General features: G+C 39.2%; 1 protein-coding gene across 5 annotated transcripts in view; it reads right to left on the bottom strand.

The window, feature by feature from the left end:
- The window catches only part of SLC17A5 (solute carrier family 17 member 5), a 42,665-nt gene extending 25,456 nt beyond the window's left edge, over positions 1-17,209 (bottom strand). For 2 of the 5 annotated variants that reach the window (XM_033512957.1, XM_015620777.3), the window contains exons 1-9: positions 16,896-17,209; positions 13,490-13,686; positions 11,838-12,071; positions 11,266-11,353; positions 8,494-8,580; positions 7,157-7,275; positions 5,989-6,147; positions 3,577-3,709; positions 1,957-2,104 (exon numbers count right to left, since the gene is read on the bottom strand). In XM_033512957.1, coding sequence (XP_033368848.1) covers positions 1,957-2,104; positions 3,577-3,709; positions 5,989-6,147; positions 7,157-7,275; positions 8,494-8,580; positions 11,266-11,353; positions 11,838-12,071; positions 13,490-13,686; positions 16,896-17,007 — 1,277 coding nt within the window. In that variant the 5' untranslated portion in view covers positions 17,008-17,209. Of the gene's footprint in view, positions 1-1,956; positions 2,105-3,576; positions 3,710-5,988; positions 6,148-7,156; positions 7,276-8,493; positions 8,581-11,265; positions 11,354-11,837; positions 12,072-13,489; positions 13,687-15,935; positions 16,034-16,895 lie in introns of those variants that run through there. The other 3 variants (XM_015620774.3, XM_015620775.3, XM_015620776.3) reach the window with 3 other exon arrangements.
- Positions 17,210-24,191: the final 6,982 nt, after the last annotated feature.

Here is a 24,191-nt window from a genome sequence, read left to right as displayed (position 1 = left end):
TTACAAGGATGTGCTTTTTTCCATCTCTGTCCCCATTTGAACAGATTTACCCTGAAGTAAAGCATGCATATGCTGAACAGAAAATCACTGATTTCAACAAAATAGCACTCACCCTGACCACACCACCAAGTCTTCCCACAAATGCAGCCACTCTCCTCTAGAGGCAATGCTGGGCCAAAGTCCCTGAACTATCAGCAAGACACTTACCCCTCTTGTACTCAATGTGCTCCCTTCTGCCTGTCTGAGAGGGAAGAAGAGCTAGAGGAACTTGTCTGGTGCAAATGCAAAGGGAAAAAGCAGGACTTAATCAAGGGCTGGAAGAAGAGAGTGGGGTTTGGTCAGAACGATCAGCAGCAGCTCATGTGACATGACTGACTATGCCTGTTGACAGGCATCAGCACTGTGTAACATTTTCTTCTTGTGCTTTTTTTCAACACCTAAAATACTTTGAATACTGTTATAAACAAATTGACTCTTGAAATAAACATATTTGAAATGCAAAATGAAGTATCTAAAATTAGAAGATGCATACAACATCCTAGTTTGTGAAACCTCTGCCATTGCCTACATAGAGAAGTTCCTTTTGTGTGTAAGTGACACTGCAGTTGCATGATTTCCTTTTTCCTGTCACAGCTCTGTTGCATTCCATGGACAGGTTAAATTGTGCTCACAAGTACCATTTAATACGTATTTTGGAAACTAACTGTTGTGGTTCTGCAAAACTAAGCTTGAAACAGAAGTTGTATAATGGTCCCATAACACCACAGAAGAACTGCTTTAAGTATATTTTCTAAATTTGTAGTTATACACAATTTAAAACAAAGTGCACCACAGAAGCTATTTTTCTTACCTTCGTACTCAATTCAGCATTACAAGCTGTTTATAGGAGGCCACTGATACCTCCCCTCTTGCTTACTACCTAACCACACCTGCCAAGATTAACTGGATTCCCACTATTTCATATCCATTTGTTAAGTCAAAAATTGTCCATGATTGTGGATGTGACCACCATTCTATTTCAATTGCCAAAGCCTGAACACCATCTTCAGTTGGGACCCAAGGTCTCCTATAAGTTGTCTAAATGATCAGAATTTTTTTATAGTAATTATTTCTATAAAATATTTTTCTTCTCAAAATCTTTCAAAGAAAGAAGAAAGTCTTCATTTTACACATTAATACAGAAATACACTTTTCTTTGGACATAAAGTCAATTGACCACATTCACATCTAACTGCTACCACAAATAGGTAAATGAATGACAAAGCAAAGCACTTGACCAGTGCACTTTTAGAAGAATATACATACATCCACACTCTTTGTGAAATTGACAGATCTGCACAGTTATGAATTTGTAACACACTGGATAAATTACAGCCTGAAGTCTCACCTTTCTATTCTTGAAAATTATTCATTTAAGAGCCGTTGTACATACCTTTTGTCACCTACTGACAAATAAAGTCAACTACTTGTAACAAGATTTAGATTCCAGTGTACAGAATGTTTTCCAAATGAAAATAATTTGCCTATATCACAGTGCTTAAATATGGCAATGTTCATACCAGAGGTTGATAGCGCCAATGGAAAAGTTGAAAACAGTGAAAAACTTAACTGTATTGTACAGTTCAAAACACACTATCCTATTAAGAACATGTGACAAAAGTCTATCAAGTCTATAATTACAGTCTGTAACTACAGGAATTATATAATCTATTACTGCAGGATTAAAACTGGAATGATTATAAATTGTTATTTATGTCATATCCTCTGCCAAACTTGCACTTTTTGGAAATACAGTGCTTAATATTGTAAACCCAAGTAATTGTCAGTGTTTACACTCCGGGTCTGTACAGCACATGTTCCACAGGTACATTTCCAAGGCACCACAGCAACACAAAAAGAAAAAAAGGGGGTCATAAACATTTCACATGCACTAACAACAGCTTCAGCAATACTTACGAAGGTGCTATGTCCAGATGGTTGATGCTGTAGCCTGATGTACAAAATCCTCCTAGTGTTGTTGATATGGTCACAAATGCAACAGCCAGCGTGTAGTTGCAGCCTATGAATCCGGCTGCTACTAAGAACACCGCAGGTCCAATCATTCCTTTAAGACAGAAACCTGAGAATCAATGGACGTTTAACACGAAAAACACTTGGAGGCTCCAAGCTGAGTGTTTTCCATACAACTTCCATCGCCCCCTGGCGTACAGAATCGGCACTGCACCGCGTTACAGTGGGACGGTGCGGGATCAGAAATGGTTTGGGTGGAAGGGACATTAAAGATCATCTAGTTCCAGCCCCACTGCCACTGGCACGGACACCTTACACTAGATCAGGTTGGTCGAAGTCCCATCCAATCAGGCCTTAAGCACTTACAGGGATGGGGCAGCCGCAGCTTCTTGTGGGCAAGCTGTTCCAGTGCCTTGCCACCCGCTCATTAATGCATTTCTTCCCATAATCTAATTCAAGTCTATTCTCTTTCAGTCTGAAGCCATTCCCCCTTGTCCTACTACTATATGTCCTTTTAAAAAGGAAGAGCAGATAGATTGAAAAACTGTTGTTGTCTTAGGAAACAGCAACTAGATCAGAAATATCCCACTCTAGTGGCAAAGAACAAACTAGATAAAAAACATTAACAAAAATCAATTCTGAAAATTACCTCACAAATTAATTTCATTTATTGCTATAAATAAATTGAAGTTACACTGACACTGTGAACCCTGGGTGAATCCAAGATAGGTGTAGAGATACTGCATCAGGCACTGGAAAAAGCTTATCAGCCATCATGAGCTCATGCACACTGCTCACTATCTGCAGTTAACTTTGGTAACCATTTCCCAGTACCAGAGCCCATTTACATGACCCCATCATGACCTCTGCAAACAGCTCCAAGTACACGCTTTTGTTGATGAAGTCCTCTTTTTTTTTTTTTTTTTTTTTCCCTTCAATTTATTTCTTCTGTCCCCTCTTCATTCAGCAATCAACTTCTCTTTCCTAAATACAGCCTTTTATTTGTGTGCACTAAAAACCTGATCTGCCTGATCTATGGGTGATTTCAGATCATCTGTCTCCCCAATTAATCAGGATTATTTTGGATTCTGTTTGGTCTTTCTACTGTGGTAGCAACTATAAATTTTGCAAGTGCATTCCTGTTCAGTTACTTTAGTCTTAGACAAACAAATCACTGAGCAACAGAATAGGCTCATGCAGAACAATAACCCTGTCAGTTTGATAAACCTCTTTTGGTAACAGTGTTTTAGTCACCCTTCTATGGTGACTTTACCTGACAATTTATTTGTTTGGTTTGCTTGAAGACCAATTATCTTGACCTAAAAAAAGCTTTTGACAATCTCTTATTGTTCTCTTATCCAGTAGGCCTACCTCTCATGGGAAAAAGATAGGACTGTTCTTTACACATTGATGTACAAATAAAGTTGCTCCTCTCAGGCCATGCACAATGCTGCCTCACCTCACAGCAGAATGTCAGACTACTCCCCCAAGCCCTGAATTTTTCCCAAACTGATATTATTATATATTCTAAGATTACATGTTCCAAGAGATGATACTTGCACCTACCTATTAGGGTAAAACATTTACGAACACAAACAGTAGAGAAGTTCTGTTTTTCCCGTAAATAATCAGCAATTTGGCCAGACAGAATTATACATAACCAGCAGCCAAAATAAGGCAGCGCAGACAAAAATCCATTCTGTTAAGGAGGTCAAAAGAAGACAGTTAAAACACTAAAATGACAAATCAATCATGACTTAATCCATAACTACTAATGCAGTCAGACCAAAAATTCAAAGGTTTAGATCAGCAACTAGCTTCAGGAAAAAGAAAACTATAACTGAAGGCATCCTGTAGGCATTAACCTGATTGTGGAAGTTTTCAGGATACCAATATCAAGTGAGTTACTAAAGTAAGTGGAAGCTGAAAATATTATTCAGGATTTTGAAAACTACACAGAATCTCTTGGTTTTGTACTACTGTTGCATTACATTATTCCTTATCCATCTGCTGAAACATCTGGTGCTGGCTGTAAACAGAGACAAAATCTAGAACTAGGACTTTTCATAAATTCTAGGCTGGACATCCCATGATCCCAAAGCAGAGTTATTCAGGATCTGACATCACTTACACTGAAATCACCGGTTAATTCCCATTACTTTAAACATGTGCTGTTTAGAGACTTCTGCCTGATTCTACATGATTTTCTGATGATGGGAAACAAAAGCTATGACTAAAATGGCCTACATTTAAGCCTTTTCAAAAAATTATGGATAGTTACTGATAACAGAGCTATAATTTGACATTCTCTGTGATTAAAAAGAGGTATTTGAATAGAAATATGTCTTTATATATGACCTTTATATATAAATATGTATAAATTACCTTTATATGCTAGTATAAAACGTATATTTGTCAGGAAGTGAAAGATTCCCTAGGAATTTGAATTTGAAATGAAACAAGAAACACATCCCCACCTGGAGTCCATTCTATGATTCTATCATTGATCTATTCTAACCTGTTGGATTTCAGTGCTCAGTTTTCAAAAACAGTAAGAAAAATTTTGAAAAATAGAGACAGTCTCAGTAATCAAAAAACTTTTTTTGAACCACTATTCAAAGACACAGCATTACTTCTAACTAATTTCTGTATTTTAGACAGGAAACTGAACAGCAACAACTGTATGATATTTTAAAAGGTAATGCAATTTCCATCTAAATCTGTGGTGACAAAGTTAGTCCAGCACTATTACACAAGTTTGGGGTTTTTTGGTGTTCATAACAGTCAGTACTCTAAGACACTCCAAAAAGAAAAAAACATAACTCAGACATAAAATAAACCACTTCACAGCAGAACCTGTTGCCATTTAATGCAACGGTGTTTTACAAAATGCATACAACTGAGAGCTGTGGTAGTAAATGACTTTCACAGATGATGATGCCTCTTCAGGAAATATCTGAAGAGGCATAATAAGGAGTCCAACCACTAACATCAGTTAGTTTTTTTCAGCTATTTTTTAGCTTGCCCTAATGCAACCTTCTGTTCTAGTGCTAAGGTTCCCCATCTGCTCCTCACAATATTGCTGGCATCACCTCTTTCTTGCATGGCATTCATCTACAGATTGCTCTAAACTAATTTTGTTTGCTAAACCAGGAAAAGACTATGTTAAACTTCTTGCAATTTCCGAGCACCTTTCTATCTTGGCTATACCAGTTTCTCCAGGTAAGCTATGCCATCACCAAAACTGTTTCATTAAAGACAGACCAGTACAGTCAAGTAATTGCTATAAATAAAAATATTCCACCTTCCCCACCCCCTAATTATTCCCTGATAAATAATTTAATTTTATAAAATTTCCTTGAAAAGCACTATATCTGCACCTTAAGATTATGGTTTTGTTTCATAGCTACCTTAGTAAGGAATGGTATTTTACCTCTGCTGCTCACTGAGGAAAGAAATTGACAATTTGGAAAGTGATCCAATCAGAAGCTTCCCTCTAGTCCCTTTCTCCCCTAGACCCCATCCTTAAAATACTTTCAAAAATGCCACTTGTCCAATGGTTTTCTTAGTTTTATTTTTAACTAGAAATGTTTTCCTTTATGAGTTAGCAAAGAAGTAGGTACTATTTCAGAAACCATAAAACTTGTTGTAAAATCTGAAATAATCATGGAAGCCACATAACGGGGAATATATTTTTATAGTTACTGTTTTAAATCAGAGCAGTTAAAAATGGGTACCATGCATCTTCACACAGAAAATTTAACTTGAAATCTAGCACTAAGGTAGATGTTAAGTAAGTCAAGAAAGTTGAAATTATAAGGCAGGAAACATTTTTGATGCATCTGCTTAACTGTGCAGGGTTATCATTTCCCAGCTGTACATTCACATTCCAAGGTTCTTAAATGCTTTATTCTAAACAGTAGGTGATTGAGTTTCTTTAATTCAGAAGAAAATGACATGTATTTGTATGTATCTCACCTCCTGTGCATCAAATCGCAGGATCTCCTTCATGTATGTGGGCAAGAGTGTAAGAAGTGTATAGAAAGTCCAGTTGTAGGAGAAGTGAGCCACAACAATAGCCCAGAGCGGAAGGGACGCCAGCATAGGTCTCCAGGGAACAGATTTCTGTGTAGAAAGCTGGCAAGCAGGAGACAAAGAGAAGAGAAAAAGAAGGAAATTAGGATGTTGATATGAACATTTACTAAATACAGTGTTTTTGATGCTAACCAAATCTATGCTTATGATATATTCTGAAAGGCACAAAATGAATCTCAGTTGATAGATGCAAGTCATCAGCAATGAATTAATTACTGTCTTCAGTTCTCAATGAAGGTATAGTGAAGTATAGAGCTACTGCTCTGATGTTTACTATTCCAAAGTAAACCAATTACTACATTTTGTAATTCAAAAAGTATGCCTTTCCTTGTTGAAATTTGATGCCTTCAGCTTTTACTATAAATAATTATTTAGTCACCTCTCAGGTGTTGATTTAGCTAAACCTTTCTTGCTTAATCCTATTAGATTATATATTAATTAGATTAGATATTAGATTATCTATATCTAAAAGATTAGATATTAATTATTTAGATATTAATTTTGGTCTCTCAGCCAGCTGCACTGTTTGTAAACACATATTCCCCTAGTCAGAGGAATGAATCTTATGAAGACTTCAGGAACTGGCTCATTAGCATTATCTCTGCGAATAAGAAGCTGTTTCTTACTCTAGATGATACACTGAGAAAGAGAAATGCTGTAAAATACTGTATTGCAGATGTTAAAGACATTATACAGGTCTGGATCTAGTACAAAATGACAGATTTGAGCTTTTTTAAAAAAATTTAAAGCTTTTTAAATAAAGCACCCCACCCCAACAACATCTGTAACAAAAGGCATAATTATAAACGCTTTGTTTGATTATTGATTGTTTTTCAGTTTACAACTGCACTATTTAAAAATTTTTTTGTTTGAAAAATCCTGCCTCCATCTCAGGTTAAGAAAGTCATTCTAAACATAAACATGTTTACATAAACATATAACAAAGCATAACATAACATGTAACAAACCATAAAGAGAGCTTGACATTAATGACCATGTTTGTGGTTCATGTTCAGACTTAAGTAGGTTGGTCTCTACCAAGGTGCTGTACCTGATCTTTTAGAGAAGACAGTATATATTCTCTTTCAGCATGTGAAATGCTCCTGTGATTTTCTGGTGTATCACTAACCAAAAACATCCAGAAGAACCACCACAATACACCAAGTGCACCTATTTTGAAAAGATAGAGAGAAAGAAATTAAAAAAACCCCTAATTTTATTGAGTAATACTCTCAGATGATATAGTCAGAAGTATTTTCTCAATACTCTAATATAATTTTAATGAATATTATTTTTCTATCTAAATACAAACACTAGTTCCCCAAAGTGGCTTAACACTGAACATTTAGATATAATAAAGAATGAAGATGACTATGCAGAATTTTTCATTTTTTTCCTCGCTTCTTCCCTCTACTTGTAGTTCTTCATACAGCAAGAAAGCTGTGTGCTCATACATAATTGTATTTTTATCAGTCACATGGACAAGCCACCTCAGGAAAAAAAAAGTTCACATTAAGTTTAATCACAAAAAATACTCTGTGCACATATACAGAATATGCATTATTAAGTATAATTACAAGCAGCTTAATTGAAGTACTATTCCTCCTTTTCTTTCTTAAGCCAACCCCAGAATTGTTATTTGAAACAAGGTAACTTTTCAATAATTGCTCTAATTTAACTGCACCTGCACCCTCATGTAACTGTAACATTGTAACTTACTTAATTTTGTTCAGTTTCTTTGGTTTGAATCTTTGTGATTTGTAAAAAATTGGAGATTTCTTTTAAGGAAAATGTAACTCTTGTCTTATATTCTGTTTCCCCCTTCCCATGCAGAACATGAAATGGCTCAGACCCATAAACAGACCTGTAAAAAGCATTAGCTAAGACATGCTGTTAAAAAAAATATTTTCTTTCAGCTTCTTCCAGAATATAAATCACAGTAAACATGCTACGCATTCCTTCAGGGTCCCTGTGACTACCAGAGATTTTCCACAGTTTACATCTTAAGCAGCAATAACTTTTCACACGTTCTTTCATTCTAAATTGAGATTTATTCCTGGGATTAAAGTTATTAACTCAATTTCACACTTCAAATAAGAAATTTCAGCCTGTTGGTTTCAAGTGGTGGGAGAATTAAGAGCATTTGACTTGTACCAGCTTTTGTCCAACTCAGAGACAGCTTTGCTCTCTGGAAGAAGGCTTATTTAGCCATTCACTGGAATCTACTTAGTCTTAAATATCTCTTAATTGCCCAGAAGGAATAAAACACCAACTCAACATGTAAAACACACTTTTAAAACTTAAACTGAGTTCTATAATACACGCTTTTCAAAAGAATATGGACTGTACTTTTAATAATTAAAAAAAACCAAAACAACAAAAACTCACCAAATATGTAGAACACATAAACCCAGTTCATATAGTAACAAATTAAACCAGATAGTGGCAGAGACACAACAGTTCCCAGCTGTGCACCTACCAGAAGAAAGCAAAACAAAGTGGAAAAATAATTATATCTCTCTATGAACCCCTTAAGTATAAGTGGCATTTCAGAATTATTTTATTTTTATGTAATTAATCCTGAATAAAGATTGTCACCACCACTAGAAGGTTGTGCTTTGCTTTAAAGAAACACAGGTACAATGAGCTTCCTTGGCAGCTCCAAGCAAATAGGGCCATGAAGCCCTAAGAAGCCAAAATTAGAAGCAACGAGCAATAAAAGATAAGCATTCTTGGCACATTTGTCTCCAATAAAGTGATGGCTCTAACACATCTAAACCAATGCAAATCAATCAACTGGTATTGCTGCAAAACAAGAGAGAGCTGAACAAAGTATAATTAAGGCCTTGGGAGTATAATGTGACAATATAGTCAGTTTGCACTTCTCATATCTGTTCTAGCTCTACAAAACCAGGAATGCTAGAAACATGAAGCAGAAGTCATGCATATATAACCAGTAGGTTCAAATTCCATGTTTCTTGAATGTGACAGGGTTTAGGATCAAGGAAGAAGGGAAAGATGAGCAGATTCCAATTCAGAATAAAGCCAAAAGCCAGAAAGAACTAATCATGTGCTTATAATTCAACGTACATTTATCAGACAATAAGCACAGCAGGTGTTTCCCTTTTGAAATCTAAACCAGAAATCCGTTTTATTTACATACTTAACACTCTACTGGTGATAAACATTAGGTTTTGTCACTTAATGTTAGTTGTATGATTACTTCTCCAAACTTAATCTCAACTCAGAAAATATGTTGATATTCTTGCTACCTAGACACCATCTCCATGGAAACAATAATTCTTATTTGAGGCAGAAAGCTCCAACAATGAACAGCAAAACCACATACATCATGCAAAATATAAATCAAAATAACAACTACCTATAACCCCAACCACATGTTCTCTCAGGAAATCAACATGATCACAATTAAATTAACTACAGACCACATGACTGACAACGTGTAAGGAAAGGAAGGAAAACAGCCTGCCAAGATTACACAAGATGTCTTATTCATGTGACTGCTAACAATAGGCTGTTCAAGGCCACAGACTCTTCTCACCAGTACATTAGCATATATTTTCACAAAATACAAAAGGACAGTTTAAAAGCTCCCAATTGCTAAATGCTGTAGAAGGCAAAAGCAACTCTGTATGCTCTGCTTGACTTGTGTGCTGGGTCTCACATGAGGACTTCTTTTAAAGTAGATTTAATTAAATATCAAGGCAGAAAACATTTTTAAAAAAGAGAAAGAAAAAAAGCTTTTTGATGCATTAGATGAGTTGAAGTAGCTCTTTGAAAGGTCACTTCAAAGTGATGAGTGATGAGACACTTGGTTCAGAGCAAATTGAAGAAACATGAGGAAAAAGGGTTAAGGCTTCATCCCTCTGGGAAAAGTGAGTCACTAGGTTGTCTTAGCTCCTTAAGAAACTGTAGCTGAAGTCTACATGGTATACACCTGTCTTCTTGATAAATCACAGGTTAAATAAAACCCAGAATTATTACTATTAAGAGTGAGCAAAACAAACCATTACTTCCAACTGAATACAAAATTTGTCATCCTCAGAGAAATAATATTAATTTTGACTAGCAAATTTAGAAACCTATGTTTTTCACCTGCCCCTCAAATACTGCACTGAGCAATATGACTGACCAATAAACCCCTAAAATGCAAGGCTCAGTGGAGGTGGGCAAGAGTAACATGTCCATCAAATTCGGGGAATAACACTGGGTGTGACCAACCACAGTTGTTGCAAAGAAGCTGATTTTATCTCAACACAAATGGCACCAGAGGGTGGATTTGGTTTAGATAAGCAGCTATGTAAGTCGAGTGGATCAGCTGGTGGTAAATGTTTCTCCTCATTCAGTTCATCAAAAGTGTGATTGTCTCACTGACTTAGCCAGACTAGCATGAGGGGAATGAATACGTGGGTCAGTCAAACACAAAGTAGAAAAGTTAAACAACAACATAATTTGTTTAAGAGAGCAACAGACTTGACTTTCAGCCAACACAAACTGAAGAAGTGTATTGCAATTGCAATATTTTGCTAAGTGTCAACTTACATTTGCTAAATGCTAACTTGTACTGTGCTTTCAGGACATTCTGAAAAATCAAAATCTCATGTAACATCAAATGTTTTCAAAGAAGTTATCTGATATCAAACATTACACCTTTCAGACACAGAATATCTAGGACAATCTGATCAGAGAGTATTTGACTCTGACAAGGAGCTCTTGCAGCAATACATGCGACCTTGGGTGTTTTCTTCTCCAAGTTCCTCCAAGAACAGCTAAAAAACTGTCCAAAAAACAACCAAACAAGTCTATCCTGTGTCTGCCCCAGCTTTTTTGTTCCTAATGCTAAATCTTTTTTTATTTACAGTATCTTCTATTAATCAGCTTCACAGTAATTATTTGCACCACTTTATACTGAAGATAGACCCAAGGTTATACTTATTTGTAGATCAATACCTTTGTCAGGTTATAAAAACCATTAATAAATGAAGAAAACTAATGGAAAGCAAGATTTACTTTAATGTTACACTTTCTGGATTAAATGCTGATTAAAATTTACAATATAAATCCCTTTGATTTAAGTCAATCCTCCCCGTTACTGCAGTAAAAATTTATAATCCCATTATCAGCGTGGGAATTTCTCACCTGCATATGAAATACTAAGGAGCTTGCTGCGTTCCAGTGGAGGAGCCCAAGAAGACCACATTGAATGCATAGCTGGGAAGGTAACACCCTAGAAAATATCATTTCATTCTGTTGAAATGCAAGAATTTTAGAACTCGCTTCAACTTTACATGTTTCAAAGCACGTTTCATTAAAAAGCAGTAGTACGATCTATTAGTTTGTTGTCTAGCAAGAAACCACTTATAAAAATTGTGCAAGGCATGAAAATAAGGAGGCAGAATTAATTTCTCCTGCTTTTGACTCTGTATATACTGGAAAAGCAGGAAGAATACAAACAACACTGTTTCAAGGCCCTGGTTTCTGAAAAATGAGAATCGTTTTGTCTCAAGTATCCTTACATTTCTTAGTTGAAAAGCTTAGGCTAAAATATAGTGCAAACACTTTCTTTATTCTAAAAACCATAAAACTAAGCCACTCAAATGAGACAATCCATATCCTATTCCAGCATAACAACTCCCATAGAGTCTAATCACTACAATTCTAAACCAATTATTTAGATACATTTTCAAATTACATAGAGGAGACACGATTACCTCTCCCAGTCCTTCCAAGGCTCTGACAGCTATGAGGTAGCCAACTCCCAAATTTGCAGCTAAGGGAGTAAGCAAGGTGAATACAGAGGTACCAAAGATGCCAAACCCGAGCAACAGTTTGCCTCCAATTTTGCTTGCAAGATATCCTCCTGGAATCTGAGTAATGATATAGCCATAGAAAAAAGAACCAAGGATCCATCCCTGAGTATCAGCATCCCAAGAATACTTTTCTCCCTAAGAAGAGGGGGAAAAACGCAAGAAAATGCAGTAAGTGTTAAAGACAGCAGTTTCTCTGACCATATTTTTTATTACACTGATCTACTATTTAGTCAATTATAGATAAATCTAAAATTTTTTGTGACCTACTCCCTAGGATCTCCTTCCTCTACCCCACCTTTACTGCAATCAAAATTGTGTTATAAGCTAATTCAGGTAGTTTACAATCTATCTGGACCTATCTAACCCAAGTATGAAAATCATCAGTACATGAAATACAAGTGCTCTGGCAGTTATCCCTTTTTGAATTCTAAGCAGCCTGGGTTAGGTGACAGGTACTGAATATGTAAGTCTGCCAAAGTACAAATCCTACTTCTGAATCAGAGTGGATATTCTGTCTTGCTCTATAAAATGGCTTTATCTGCAGAAAATTCATGGACAAAAAACAAATAAAGAGATGCAGGTGCTTAAATTTAATATAAAGGAGGAGAGCAGTCAAGACAGGGCTCACAAGGGTAGGTGGAATAATGGGAGAAGCGCAACAGAGGGAATATTAGTTTAGTGAACAATGCAATAAAAGTGAAGATGATTGAGATAGGAATCTGCAGCTATAAAGGAAGTCAGCAAGAGGACAGGAACTGTTGCCCAATAAAGTGATTCTGAAATTTGGGATCACTTCCAAAAGATCAATTTTTCCGCATCTAAATGAGCAGCATACATTTCCCAGAAATGATGACACAGAATCTTCCCATAAGGTTCACCATTGTAATTTGTTTGTGATAAATAATAAATTACCTCTAAACAAGCAAATAAAATGAAAGCAGGAAGATGGCAAGAGTGCTCAGGAATAACTTCAAGACAAAATCTGTGCAAGACCAAATTTACAAAGTTGGAGGTTGTTTTAGAAGTTGTTTTTTTTTCCATATCCAGAAGTTAAGAAATGTGATTTTCAAGATTACTGGAAGAGAGAGGTAAAGGATATAAAGACAAAATGCATGATCTGGGAAAGAGATCGAAGAAGTGAAGAGAGAAATATTACATGTTAATTTGTAATGAAATTTTATGCCACTGTGACTGTACAAAGAACTGGCAAATTGGACAGTGACGGGAGCTCTGACGCGGATGTAACAGTAAGAATTAATAAGTGGCACAAAAAACAGTGAGTCATGGTAGATCTACGTGGTCAAATTAGCCAGTTTCTAAGGAACAGCATAGAAAAGAGGTATGTACAATAGCTGACCCTGAACACAGTGCTTCTCAATTAGCTAGTCATTTAAGGCTAATGCTTCCCAGAATAGCTTTTAAAGAACCACTGGAAAGGCCATCCAGTCAAAACCAGCCTGTTCTCTTGCCACCTAAATGTGGTTCTTTCTATCACAGAGTTCTAAAACCACTTTGACATGCCACATTACAAGAAAATATGTCTGAGACCTCACCGTTGTGTTGCGAGGAACATTCATGGTGGAAGAATGCTCTGGACACACATTGGAAGTCACATTCTTTGCTAAGCTTGTGTTAGGTTCTACCATATCCACCAGAGCGACGCTGAGGTTAACACGCAATGCATACAGGAGGAAGAACCCAAAACAGGCCAGGACTGCGAGATTGTAGCGAGCTGAGCAGCATGCAGGGACTGAAACGAGAGCAAATGAAAAATGTTTAACAGACCTAAGAGAATAAGAACAACTCATAAGCAGTTTTTACAAAGGTTCTCAGAAATCTTTGGATAAGATAAAAAAATTAGCAAGGAGACAAGGTAATTTTTCTTCTTAAGGGGTTTATTCAATAGGGGTAGAGTCTGAGGCTGGCTGAAAAAAATTTTAAAACCTCACTTTCATACTGATGTGCAAAGCAAATGTAATCCTCATTTAGACAACAGGCAGCTACCCACACTAGAGTGGGGACTGTAGAGAATGGGGTAGTGTGTGGTCTGTAGAAATAGATTTAGAAACAGAGTTTCAAAAGTCCTCTCCAAAATATTGTAATATTTACTCAAGACAGAATTTCACACTCAAAAAAACCCAAAAAGAATTAGTGGGAAGCTGGTAATACACACAAAAATGGTTCAAGAAACACAAATACTCCTTAAGTAGTGCTAAAGAACAGTCATTGTTACTTCAGACTGTTTTCTAGGACAAATTTTCCTTCTATAAGTTTGCTTACAAGGGAATATGCATTTGCAGATAGCTGCCAAAACTACCAGAAAGGGGAATGGCAAACACTGTGGTGGTACTGTGAAACAGTAACAGGTTCCTAGCTGCCCTTACTGCCTCTTGTCAGTCACAAGACAACAAAGGAAATGAGTCCTAAGATTCAGCAAAAAATCTGTGTCGTGACATTAAGTCTGTCAGCTGTTTATACACGTATAGCAGACTATTCACTGCAACAGTTATTGATCTCCTACAGTAGTACACAGCAGCATTTGGCAGACAGCATTCATCAGTGCCAGGAGATCCAGATCAGAGATGAGATGTAACTGTTTAAATCTCTGCAGCTACTCTTTATGAACTGGGAATCCCTGAAACTACTGAGCAGGAATGTCAAATTGTTGAGGAACTAATTGAACAATCTGCTGAATTTTCAGAGAGTAGAGTTTCCTCTCTTGTGAGCTAGCTACGTTATTAATGGGAAGTTTTATAGCCTGGATGTCTGAAACTCTGGGAAGGCTGGAGATCAGAAGATATTACATCAGTTTACATCAGTCTACAGTGATCTCTTCTTCCATTGCTCAGAGTTCAAATGATGAATAGAACATCTATAAACAGGATTGACCAGAGCTTCATCTGCTACTACAGTACGTCACTTGACTGGATTTTCTGGTCTGCAGTAAGAAACAAAGGACATGTCCTGTGGACAAGCTGATGTCCTTCCCCTTCCCAGCAACTTCCCTGAAACAAGGAATGAGCCTATGTAATTTTATTTTTCAAGGGGAACATCAACACAGCCTTCCTGCAAGATTGTTTTTCGTGAAATTAACAGAAGTTTCCCATAATTGAAGTCTCTAATCCTGCCCAATTTTATGTGAAGTTCGTTATGGCTGCACAAATTGTTAAAATGACACAGAGATGCTGAACTTGCTACATTCATTTAATAAATAAATAATAAACAAGGCTACCGTAAAAATATTTAAGACCCCTTCCAGACTGTGGTAATTGCAAGTTTTGCATCAGAAGCATTTGAAAAGGCTATCCTGGATTTTTAAATGACATGAGGGAGAGCAGCCAAGATTTTATTGCTTACATTAAAAACAACAGGCACTGAGAACAGGAAGAACTTACTACACAAAACCTACTCAAGCAGCTTCATTGTTCTTTGTTGTTGTTTAAAAAGCAATTTGCCTTAAGCAGAAATGTAAAGTCTTATAATTTATAATAGTGAATAAAATGACAGGTAAAGCTGCTTAACTGTTCCACTTCTTGTAGTTGCTGGGGTTAGACAATAATAACAGAAAACTGAACAACACACTGACGATATAACCCTTCCTTGGAAATACAGATTAACTGATACAGTCATTACTCTTCCTCTATAAGACTATTACTGGTATACAACTTGCATGGAGAAAAAGCTCAACAAAACAGATGTGCAAGAACTTAAGGTCAGTAGTATTAGATTTTTTTTCCCCAACTGTAAACATTTTATTAAAAAAACCTAACAAACACGTAGAATTGAAATGTGAAGCAAACAGGTACTAAATTGTTGGTTCCCTGTCATTCCATCATGTGCACTTGAAATACCCAAGAATATTAGCTCAGGTTAACAGAACAGAAGACTCAATAAGATTACAGGTGTGTTTCAGGAGAGTGCTACAGAGACACAGACATTCACCCCCCTAAAGTTTAAAGCAGCTAACCAAAGTTTAAAGCATTGGGTTCAAGGTCTTACCTTGACTAGCAGTCTTTGGTCCTACATCTATAGCTAATTCTGATTTCAGGGACATGTTTTAAAGCACTGTAGCTACAATTTAACAAGAGTATTAAATTGCAGTTAAAGAACAGGTCTGTGCTGCAAGTTGCGCGGCAGTTTAAAGGAAGTTGCTCATCTGCAGTAGTTTGCTTTGTGGGTGAGGTGAACCACCTCCAACAGGAGCCTGATGCATTGTGCAAACTTAAGGACATATTGCTTTAGGAAGACTTGAGCTCAAATTTCTCTCCTTCCGTCATCATTTTAAAGTCATTTTGTTAGCAGCACCCCTTGATGCAGTTGCACATTTGTTAAGTAGGTTAGAGCATTTTTGCATGGCACGCTAAAGAAATTAGAAATCTTACTCTACTCTATAGGTTGTACATTCTGGGAAGCAAAACAGCAGAGACAAGTAAACACGCGGGCTCTGTTGTTAAGCTCTGACCATATATTGAGCTTCATCTCCTACCTTCGTGCATCCTTTCAAGTTCCTGCCTCTCCATACTTGTAATAAGCAATTAGTCTTAACTGAAATTCTGCCTTCGTATGAAATTTTGACACAATCTTGGCGGACCCCGGTAGTTTTTAGTATTTGGACCGGTATTTGGGCTGGAATGTCTTTACTGCAACAACACCGAGCCGAGGGCTGGCGTCTGACAGGGCTGCACGCCTGTCCCGGCCACCGACAGAGCTGTCAGGACTCGGGGCCATGCCTGATCCAGCACCCCAGGGCACTCAACGCCGCTAACGGCGCGGGCAGGCGGCGCAGCCCCCGGGCTCGTCACCGCTGCTCCCCGTCACCGCTGCTCCCCATCACTGCTTTTGCCGTCACCGCTGCTCCCCATCACTGCTTTTGCCGTCACCGCTGCTCCCCGTCACCGCTGCTCCCCGTCACGCCGGCACCGACCCCCCCGGCCCCACAGCGGCGCTCGCGGCCCGCACCTCCATGGCAACGCGACGCCGCCACACAGGAGCAGCTGCCGCTCGTCTCACCCGTGTGGGGCTGGGGTTCCTTCAGCAGTGGGGTGCGATCCTCTCCCTCCTCGGGCTCCATCTCCCTGCTGCCACCCGAACCACACAGTGCACTCAGGGACAGACCGCCCGGCGCCTCCGCTGCGGCCGGGAGCGTTTTCCTTCCCGGCCCGGCTCGGCTTGACTCAGCTAGTCTTCAGATTGCTCCGCGGCCGCCCCCCGCCCGCTCGGCTCTGCCCCGCCGGGGCCGGGCAGCGGCGGCCGCAGCCCCGGCGATCATGTGACGGGAGAGGCGGGCGGAAACGGCTTCAGCGCCCCCCAGCTGCCGCGCCGCCCTCGGCCGCCATCTTTAGTGAGGGCGGCCGCGCCCTCCCTCGGCCTCCCCCTCCCGCTGGCTGACGAGGCCGCGCGAACGCGCCCACGGGCGGGCGGCGGGTGTCGCTGTGCGCGATGTCCCGAATGCTGAGGGAAAAATAGGAAAAATCTGATTAGGCTGATTCACCACAAGCGGCTGCTCCTCAGTGAAGGGCGAGAAGGGCGAGAGGCCTCTCGGTGCCACTGCGGCAGCCACGGGCGGAGAAGGGAAAGCTCGAGTTGCTGGTGCTGGGTCTCTCTGTAACCACCCAAATGCCATTTAACAATATGTTGCAGCATCTGCAGCGCGTGGTCTTTTTGCTCTGTGTGTGTGTGCAGTGCGCAACTCCTGGAGTGAGGTTTTAAAATCATAGAATGTGAAGGGGTTGGAATGGACCTTACAGATCATTTTATCCCAGCCTCCCTTGCCAGAGACAGGGACACCTCTCACTAGATCAGGTTTCTCAGGGCCTTACCCAGCCTGGCCTGGAACATTGCCAGGGTTGGGGCATCCACAGCCCCCCTGGGCAACCTGTTCCAGTGTCTCATTAACCTCACAGTAAAGAATTTCTTCCTACTATATAACCTAAAATTCCCCTCTCTCAATTTATACCCATTACTCCTTGCCCTGTTAGTACAGCTCCTGACAGGGTCCCCCTGGCTTCCGTGCAGGTCCCCTCTAGGAGGTTGCTGTGAGATCTCCACACAACCTCTTCTCAAGATGAACAGCCCCAACTTTCTCAACCTGTCTTCACAGAGAAGGTGCTCCAGTCCCATTATTGAATAAGAGTGAAAATGCACCAATACTGATTAATAAGCATTGTGGGATATGTAATAGAGCTTTTCCTCTTGGAATCAGTGCTTTTCAGTCAAAGAGAACAGAGTGGAGATCTTTAAGTTTTACAGGCTCCTTCCTACATGAGAGCCACTTCCACTCACCTTGTCCATTCATCAGCTTTACCAGGGCTGAGACTGAGTCATTTTGGTAATGCTGTCAGTCATCCACTGAAAGCTTTGCCTTTGCTTAGATGCATGTGCCATCCTACTGGCATGTAAGTAACTGCCTGGAAAATTCTCCATACTGGAAAATAGAGGAATGTGAAAGATTCCCAGCAGCATAATCAGCTATATCATTTCACACAAGGTATGTAATATATGAGTTTGCAAGTATCAGTAGAACAGCTGTGGCTGTGTGCTTATCATACGGTATTACATCTATGTGAAAACATGAAGCAAATTAGTGCTTCTGTTCTGGTTCTGAAATTTAGCCTGAGTGTCTTCTGTGAGTCAAACTAACCTGGAAGCTATTCTTACAGCCAAAATTAAGGGAAGAAAGCAGAAAGACAAAACAAGTATCAAACATAATTTGCATCGTTTTATTAGAAGTGGTGATTTGGTTTGTAGTACTCAGATTTTAGCTTTGCATTTCTCACATGCTGTACTCTTCTTGGCATTTCTGTACATACCCCCAGAGCCCCAGTGCACTAGCACCCAGCCCATGAGGAAGGAAGTGTAGGGGTGTATGGGCCAGGACTATGTGCAGCATGCACAGGATAATGAGTGTGATCACTTCCATCCACAGGTTGAACCCCAAGCTCCCCATAGACTCCTCTTGTCATAATACAAGGAGGATGCAAGGCTGCACAGCCTGGAATGATGGACAAAGCTTTTTCTAGAAGTCTCCTTTTTTTTACTTCTTATTTCTTCTCCCTAAGGCAAGTTGTATTTTAAATCTGCCTACACTGTCAGTACAGGATAGTGCCAAACCCCCCTGCCTTAACAAAGAAAATAGATTCCTCTGCCTTGCTGCCTCCTTCTCTGGTCTTGCAGACCCTCACCATGGAGTGAATCTTAGTGTCAGGAAAATTAATCCACAAACACTAGAGGTTTATGTCCAAAAAGGAGACAGAGGAGTCCTTTTTCTTTATTCAAATAAAGGGAGAGGCCATGGGGCATTCCCCTGGGGTCTCTCAAATTTTTGGAGGGCGCAGCCTCCTTTTTATCCTAATTCCCGGCCGCTTGTCCCTTCTCTCTTTCCCCATAGGCTGAGGTACTTGAGAGGTACAGGCTTCCTGGAATGCCTGATACCTGGGGTACCTCCCCCCCCCACCCCCAATGCATAATCCCTTCTGAACTTTTATGGAATTCATAGTGTTCTTTCAGTGCCTCTTTGATCTTCTACTGGAATCCATCCCATTGTTTCTGTCGTCTCTCACTGATAGCTACATCTTATCAACTGACCCACAGCTTGTTTGTAAAGACAAGCTCATCAGTCCTCTCATTAGTGACACAGTGCACCAAAAGCAGCTTGATTGTGAGGCTGCAGTGCCACAGGTGAAAGGTGACACATAGGAATACAGATTCAGGGGTGTGTGAGGAGCACTTACCTTTGTCACAGCAGATAAGAATGCCATTCCTTACACCCTGGAGGCTGACTCTGTGTGTAGTTGTGGTGTGATGTGCCTCTGTCCAACCTATTTGATTGCACTGGTGGTTGTTGGTCTGCTCTGCCAGTGTGTCATACTTGTGATGCATCCTCCTGATGTGAAGGATTTGAAGTATTTTCAGACTTCATTTATTTTTATTTCTATAAAGGACAGTTGTTTGCATTCAAACACTTTTGCCCTGGTTACTATCATGGCTGGATGCAGCTGTGCATCCATTTTCTCCCCTAAACACCACCCTGACATTTCAAATCATCCCTCCAAAAAGAGATGCTGCAGCATGTCTCGTATGGAGCAGTAGATGGCTCTCTTTCCTCTGAAGTCCTGTCGGGAAAAAAAACACTGGGTCTTAAGAGAAAATCCAGCCCTGTTCCCTCAATGCCATGGCTACTTTTGGCATGGCTACTTTTGGCATTGAGCTCTCATATTCATTCAACAGTGCAGACAGGATACAGATGTGATGATGTAGGAATGCATTTTAAACTGATTAACTCTACCTATACTAAGTGGCTTAGAAGATGAAGAAAGTGGCCAGGGAAAATAGATCAGTGATGCTAACTTAAATTGTAGTATTTCCTCATGGAGCCAGATAATACCTCTTCTGTCAACCTATTAAGTTTTATAGGATATAACAAGAAAGTTGTTTCTGGGTTCCCATATTATTTTCAGTCTTTCACAAACTACTATTACAAGATGCCTTTATTTATTTATATCTTTTTAAGGAATCTGAGTTTTGAAATGTTGTTTTTTTTCAAGATAAACAAAAGAAAGGAGCAGAGAAATACAGATCATATTCACAATATAATAATCACTGGTTATTCTCAAATAACTGAAGGTAACATAAAGAGAGTTTAGTGAGTGAAGATTTGTCTAAGTCTTCTTTTACACAGTACAGTATACAGCATTTTAATGTTGTAAATGCCTAACAAAGATATTAGATTTTAGAATGATAATTTACAAAGTAGAAGAATATAAAGTTAAGGTATCAGATTGTTTGGACAAGAAAAAACATGCACATGCATCCAAGCAAAACATTTTTCAGGTTTCCCAGAAGAGAGAAAATTGCTGTCAATCAAAAAGGAAAATAATTAGGATACCTTAAGCTGGGCAATTCTCCTACTGCAAAGCTGAATACAAAGTCATTACTTAATCATGCATAAGATGATGCTGACCAAATCAGAAATGGCTTATGTGGCTCTGGCAGTACAATGTGTTTTCATCTGTCTGGAAATATTCTGTCTGCTGCAAATGCCTCAGGGCTCCCTGTCACCATGGATAATCTTGCCTGGGGGTTTATGTTGGGAGAGGAGACCCATCCTGCCTGCTTTTCTTATTGTTTGTTAGCTGAAGCATTCCATGCTGTTCAATCTTTGGCATTGGCCATGGCAGCAGAAAGCCTGTGACTTTCCTCAATTGGCAGCATTGGTTTCAAATGGAAGAAAGGAAGGTGTGTATTGTATCCTCTACAAAGTACTCCTCTGGGTTATATGGCAGTACTCAACTAGGTTCAGAGAAGTAGCTTAGGCTTTGTATTGCCTAAATTTTAGTGTTATATTAGCCAGTGGAAGTATAGATTGGAAGCACAGGTAACCTTAATGTCTAGACTCCCTCTTTTAAAGGTAGTGTTTCTAAAGGAAATAGGTGTGGTAATGATGCTGGCCATTTCCTATTAAACAACTGGCCTTTGTTCAGAACACTTATCTGTGCATAGAAACATGGGCCCATATTTCTCCTATGTCAGTGGCATTTAGTAACTGGAGTGAATGCTGAACTTCAGGCAAGACAAGGCACTGGGGCTTTATGGAATCTTCTTTGTTTTTAACTACAGTTGTTACCTTATGTATGGAAATCATGAATATCCTTAGGGGAAAAAAGTAGATTCCCCTCAAGCTTTGTAGATTAGTTCTGTATTTTCTGGGTTAATGGCTTACAAACTTCACCATGGACTACTAAGGGATGTTAGAGTGCTTACTATGAAGAGCAGTTATTTTGTCTGTGCATTTATGAAAACAGAGGAATAGCTATGGTCTGTTGGACCAGTGTTCACTTCCCTGCAGTTCTGTGTCTCACACAGCAGTGAATAGCAAGTGCTGAGGGAAGGGTTTGTATGGATCAAACATAAGGTGACACATCTTCTGAATAGTCTCTGAATGTTTGAATACACTGACTGGTGACTCAGGCTGTTCCTGAGCAGGATGTGGTACCTCTGTTCTGAATAATCCCTAGCATTTGGCAGACAAGAATTTATGCCATCTGAATCTATGTAAAATTCAGTATTCATGTTCCTTGTGGCAAGGAGTTCCACATTGGAATTATATACTATGGATGTGTTATACCTTTATGGTCTTTCTGAGAAGTAATGCTTTTTATTCTGAATCCCCAGTAAATATTTAACCTCCCCCTGTGCACATACCTACCCATAGAAACATTAGCTTTTAAGGCATTTTACTAGTGGAGAGTCATGTTGAACTTACTCTTTCAGCTGTGTGGCTCAGTCTTGCAAAACCATGTCTTTATACCTGCCTGGTGCCAGGCTAGAATGATTCAAGAGTTCCCACCCCATGAGTGCTGCATTATAATACTGCAATGTTGAGGTTGTTCAGATGTGTGGCAAAACAAAATTAATCTGAATTATCCTGTTATGAAAGATGGCATTAAGAAGATAACATATTCTGGTATCTCAGAGGTTGTCTCAATAGCGTTGTCTTGTTCCTGGGAAGTTGATTGGTAGCTGGATTTGTCAAAGCCTGGAACTGCCAAAGAATATGCTGCAGCTCTCACTAAAGTGTTTTCTTTTTTTGAATGTAAACTCTGTAGCGAAAGTTAATGGTAAAACTTAAAAAAAATTTCTCTTGACAAAGCCTCACTTAATTTTAGAAGTGTTGATATGTGGAATTATGCACAATAAGTGAGAGATTCTGAAAATTATATTTCTCTTGTTAGTAATTAAGTAAATAATGTTTTCTGGGATCTCAGAAATCTGACTGGAACCCATCATGCAGGACAGGATGATGTGCTATTTATGCTCAAGGAACCTGATATGCCAATCAAGGTCAGAACCCGTGAATTAGGTACTTAATCATTGCCAGTCTCTTGCATTCACTAGGTGTTCTCCTAGTCAATCTAGGAGGCTTCAAAATGTGTGTGACAGTATGATATCCCTTAGACTGGTTTGGGAAATAGAGGATGACTCTACTTATTTTTACCAGCAGGTGTCTTAGGAAGATGTGGGTCTGAATATTCTCAAATGTTTGGTATCTAGGTGTGCCTAGCAAAAAAAAACAAAGCAGCCTGACACAATAAAGATGCTTCTTTGACAGTGATTTGAAAAATGGTTGAATTTCAAAAGAGTAAATTTGTTGTCATTTTACTAAAACAATTGTTTACAACATTGACCAAAATTTGTCACTCCATGCTTGCAAACTAAGCCTAAATTCATGGTAATTATAACATTTTCATAACAGAATTGACCTGCTTTTTATTCTGCAAATGTTGCTATTACACGTGGAGGATGTACATAAAAACTTTAAAAAAAAATGCAACAGGTGTATTACAAAACAAATGAGAAATAAAGAGGAAAAGGAAGAGAAAGAAGTGAAGAGGGGGAAAGGGAAGGTGAAAAGAAGGTGGGCCCAATTCAGATAACTTTTAAAATGCTGAACCTATTTGTACAGCAGTGCTTACGCTGTCTCAGCTGGGTTATCTGCAGCTGAGAAGCCTTTTTTTAGCTCTGATGTGCTGCAGGGTGGCAGGGCACAGGAACTGCTGCAATTCTCTTTGGCTGTGGAAGCCAGCCATGTCTCAGAGATACCAGCACCAGGGAGCCTCTGGTACCTCACTGCAAGCCTGCCTTATCCTCCTGTGGAGTGGTGGTGCCTTTGAAAAACCCTTGTCTTTTCCCTCTTGCAAACTGGCTCCAAGTCCATGCCCACCTCAGGACATCTCTCTGGGATGTTTTTCCAGATCATTTTATAATTGTTAATCCCAGGAAGATTTTGGTGTATGACTTAACAACTGTCACTCTCTACACTTCAGGATTTGGGAAGTGGTACATATTTTTAAACTTAGCCTTTAAAATTCTCAGCTAATAGCCAATGCACCCATTACAAACTCTCAGTTTTTTCATGAGGCTTGCTTTTTATCTTACCCTACACTTCAGATAGCTGTAGGGAAACTGTTCTTTCTGACTAGCATGGAAAAGTCCTCTGCAATCTTTCATAATTTTTATACATTCCTTAAATGCCCTTACAAGCATTCTTCCTTCTCTTTTCTGGGGAGCATGTCTCCAGGGCTAGAACGTTTCAAGTTATATAAATTATATCTATAATTTCTTTGTGGTCCATGTCAGGGAGTAAATCCTGAGTTGACTCAGTTGGTGTCAACACATCCATGTTTCTCAGAACCACTTTTGGAACAGCCTGGCCATGTACAAGATCAGTTGGACTGAATCCTGGCCTGGTGCCTATCA

This window comes from Parus major, chromosome 3 (genome assembly GCF_001522545.3).
Source record: "Parus major isolate Abel chromosome 3, Parus_major1.1, whole genome shotgun sequence".
In the NCBI taxonomy this organism is placed as follows: Eukaryota; Metazoa; Chordata; class Aves; order Passeriformes; family Paridae; genus Parus; species Parus major.
Note: the sequence above shows the minus strand (reverse complement) of the source record. Positions and strands in the feature narration are given on the sequence as shown.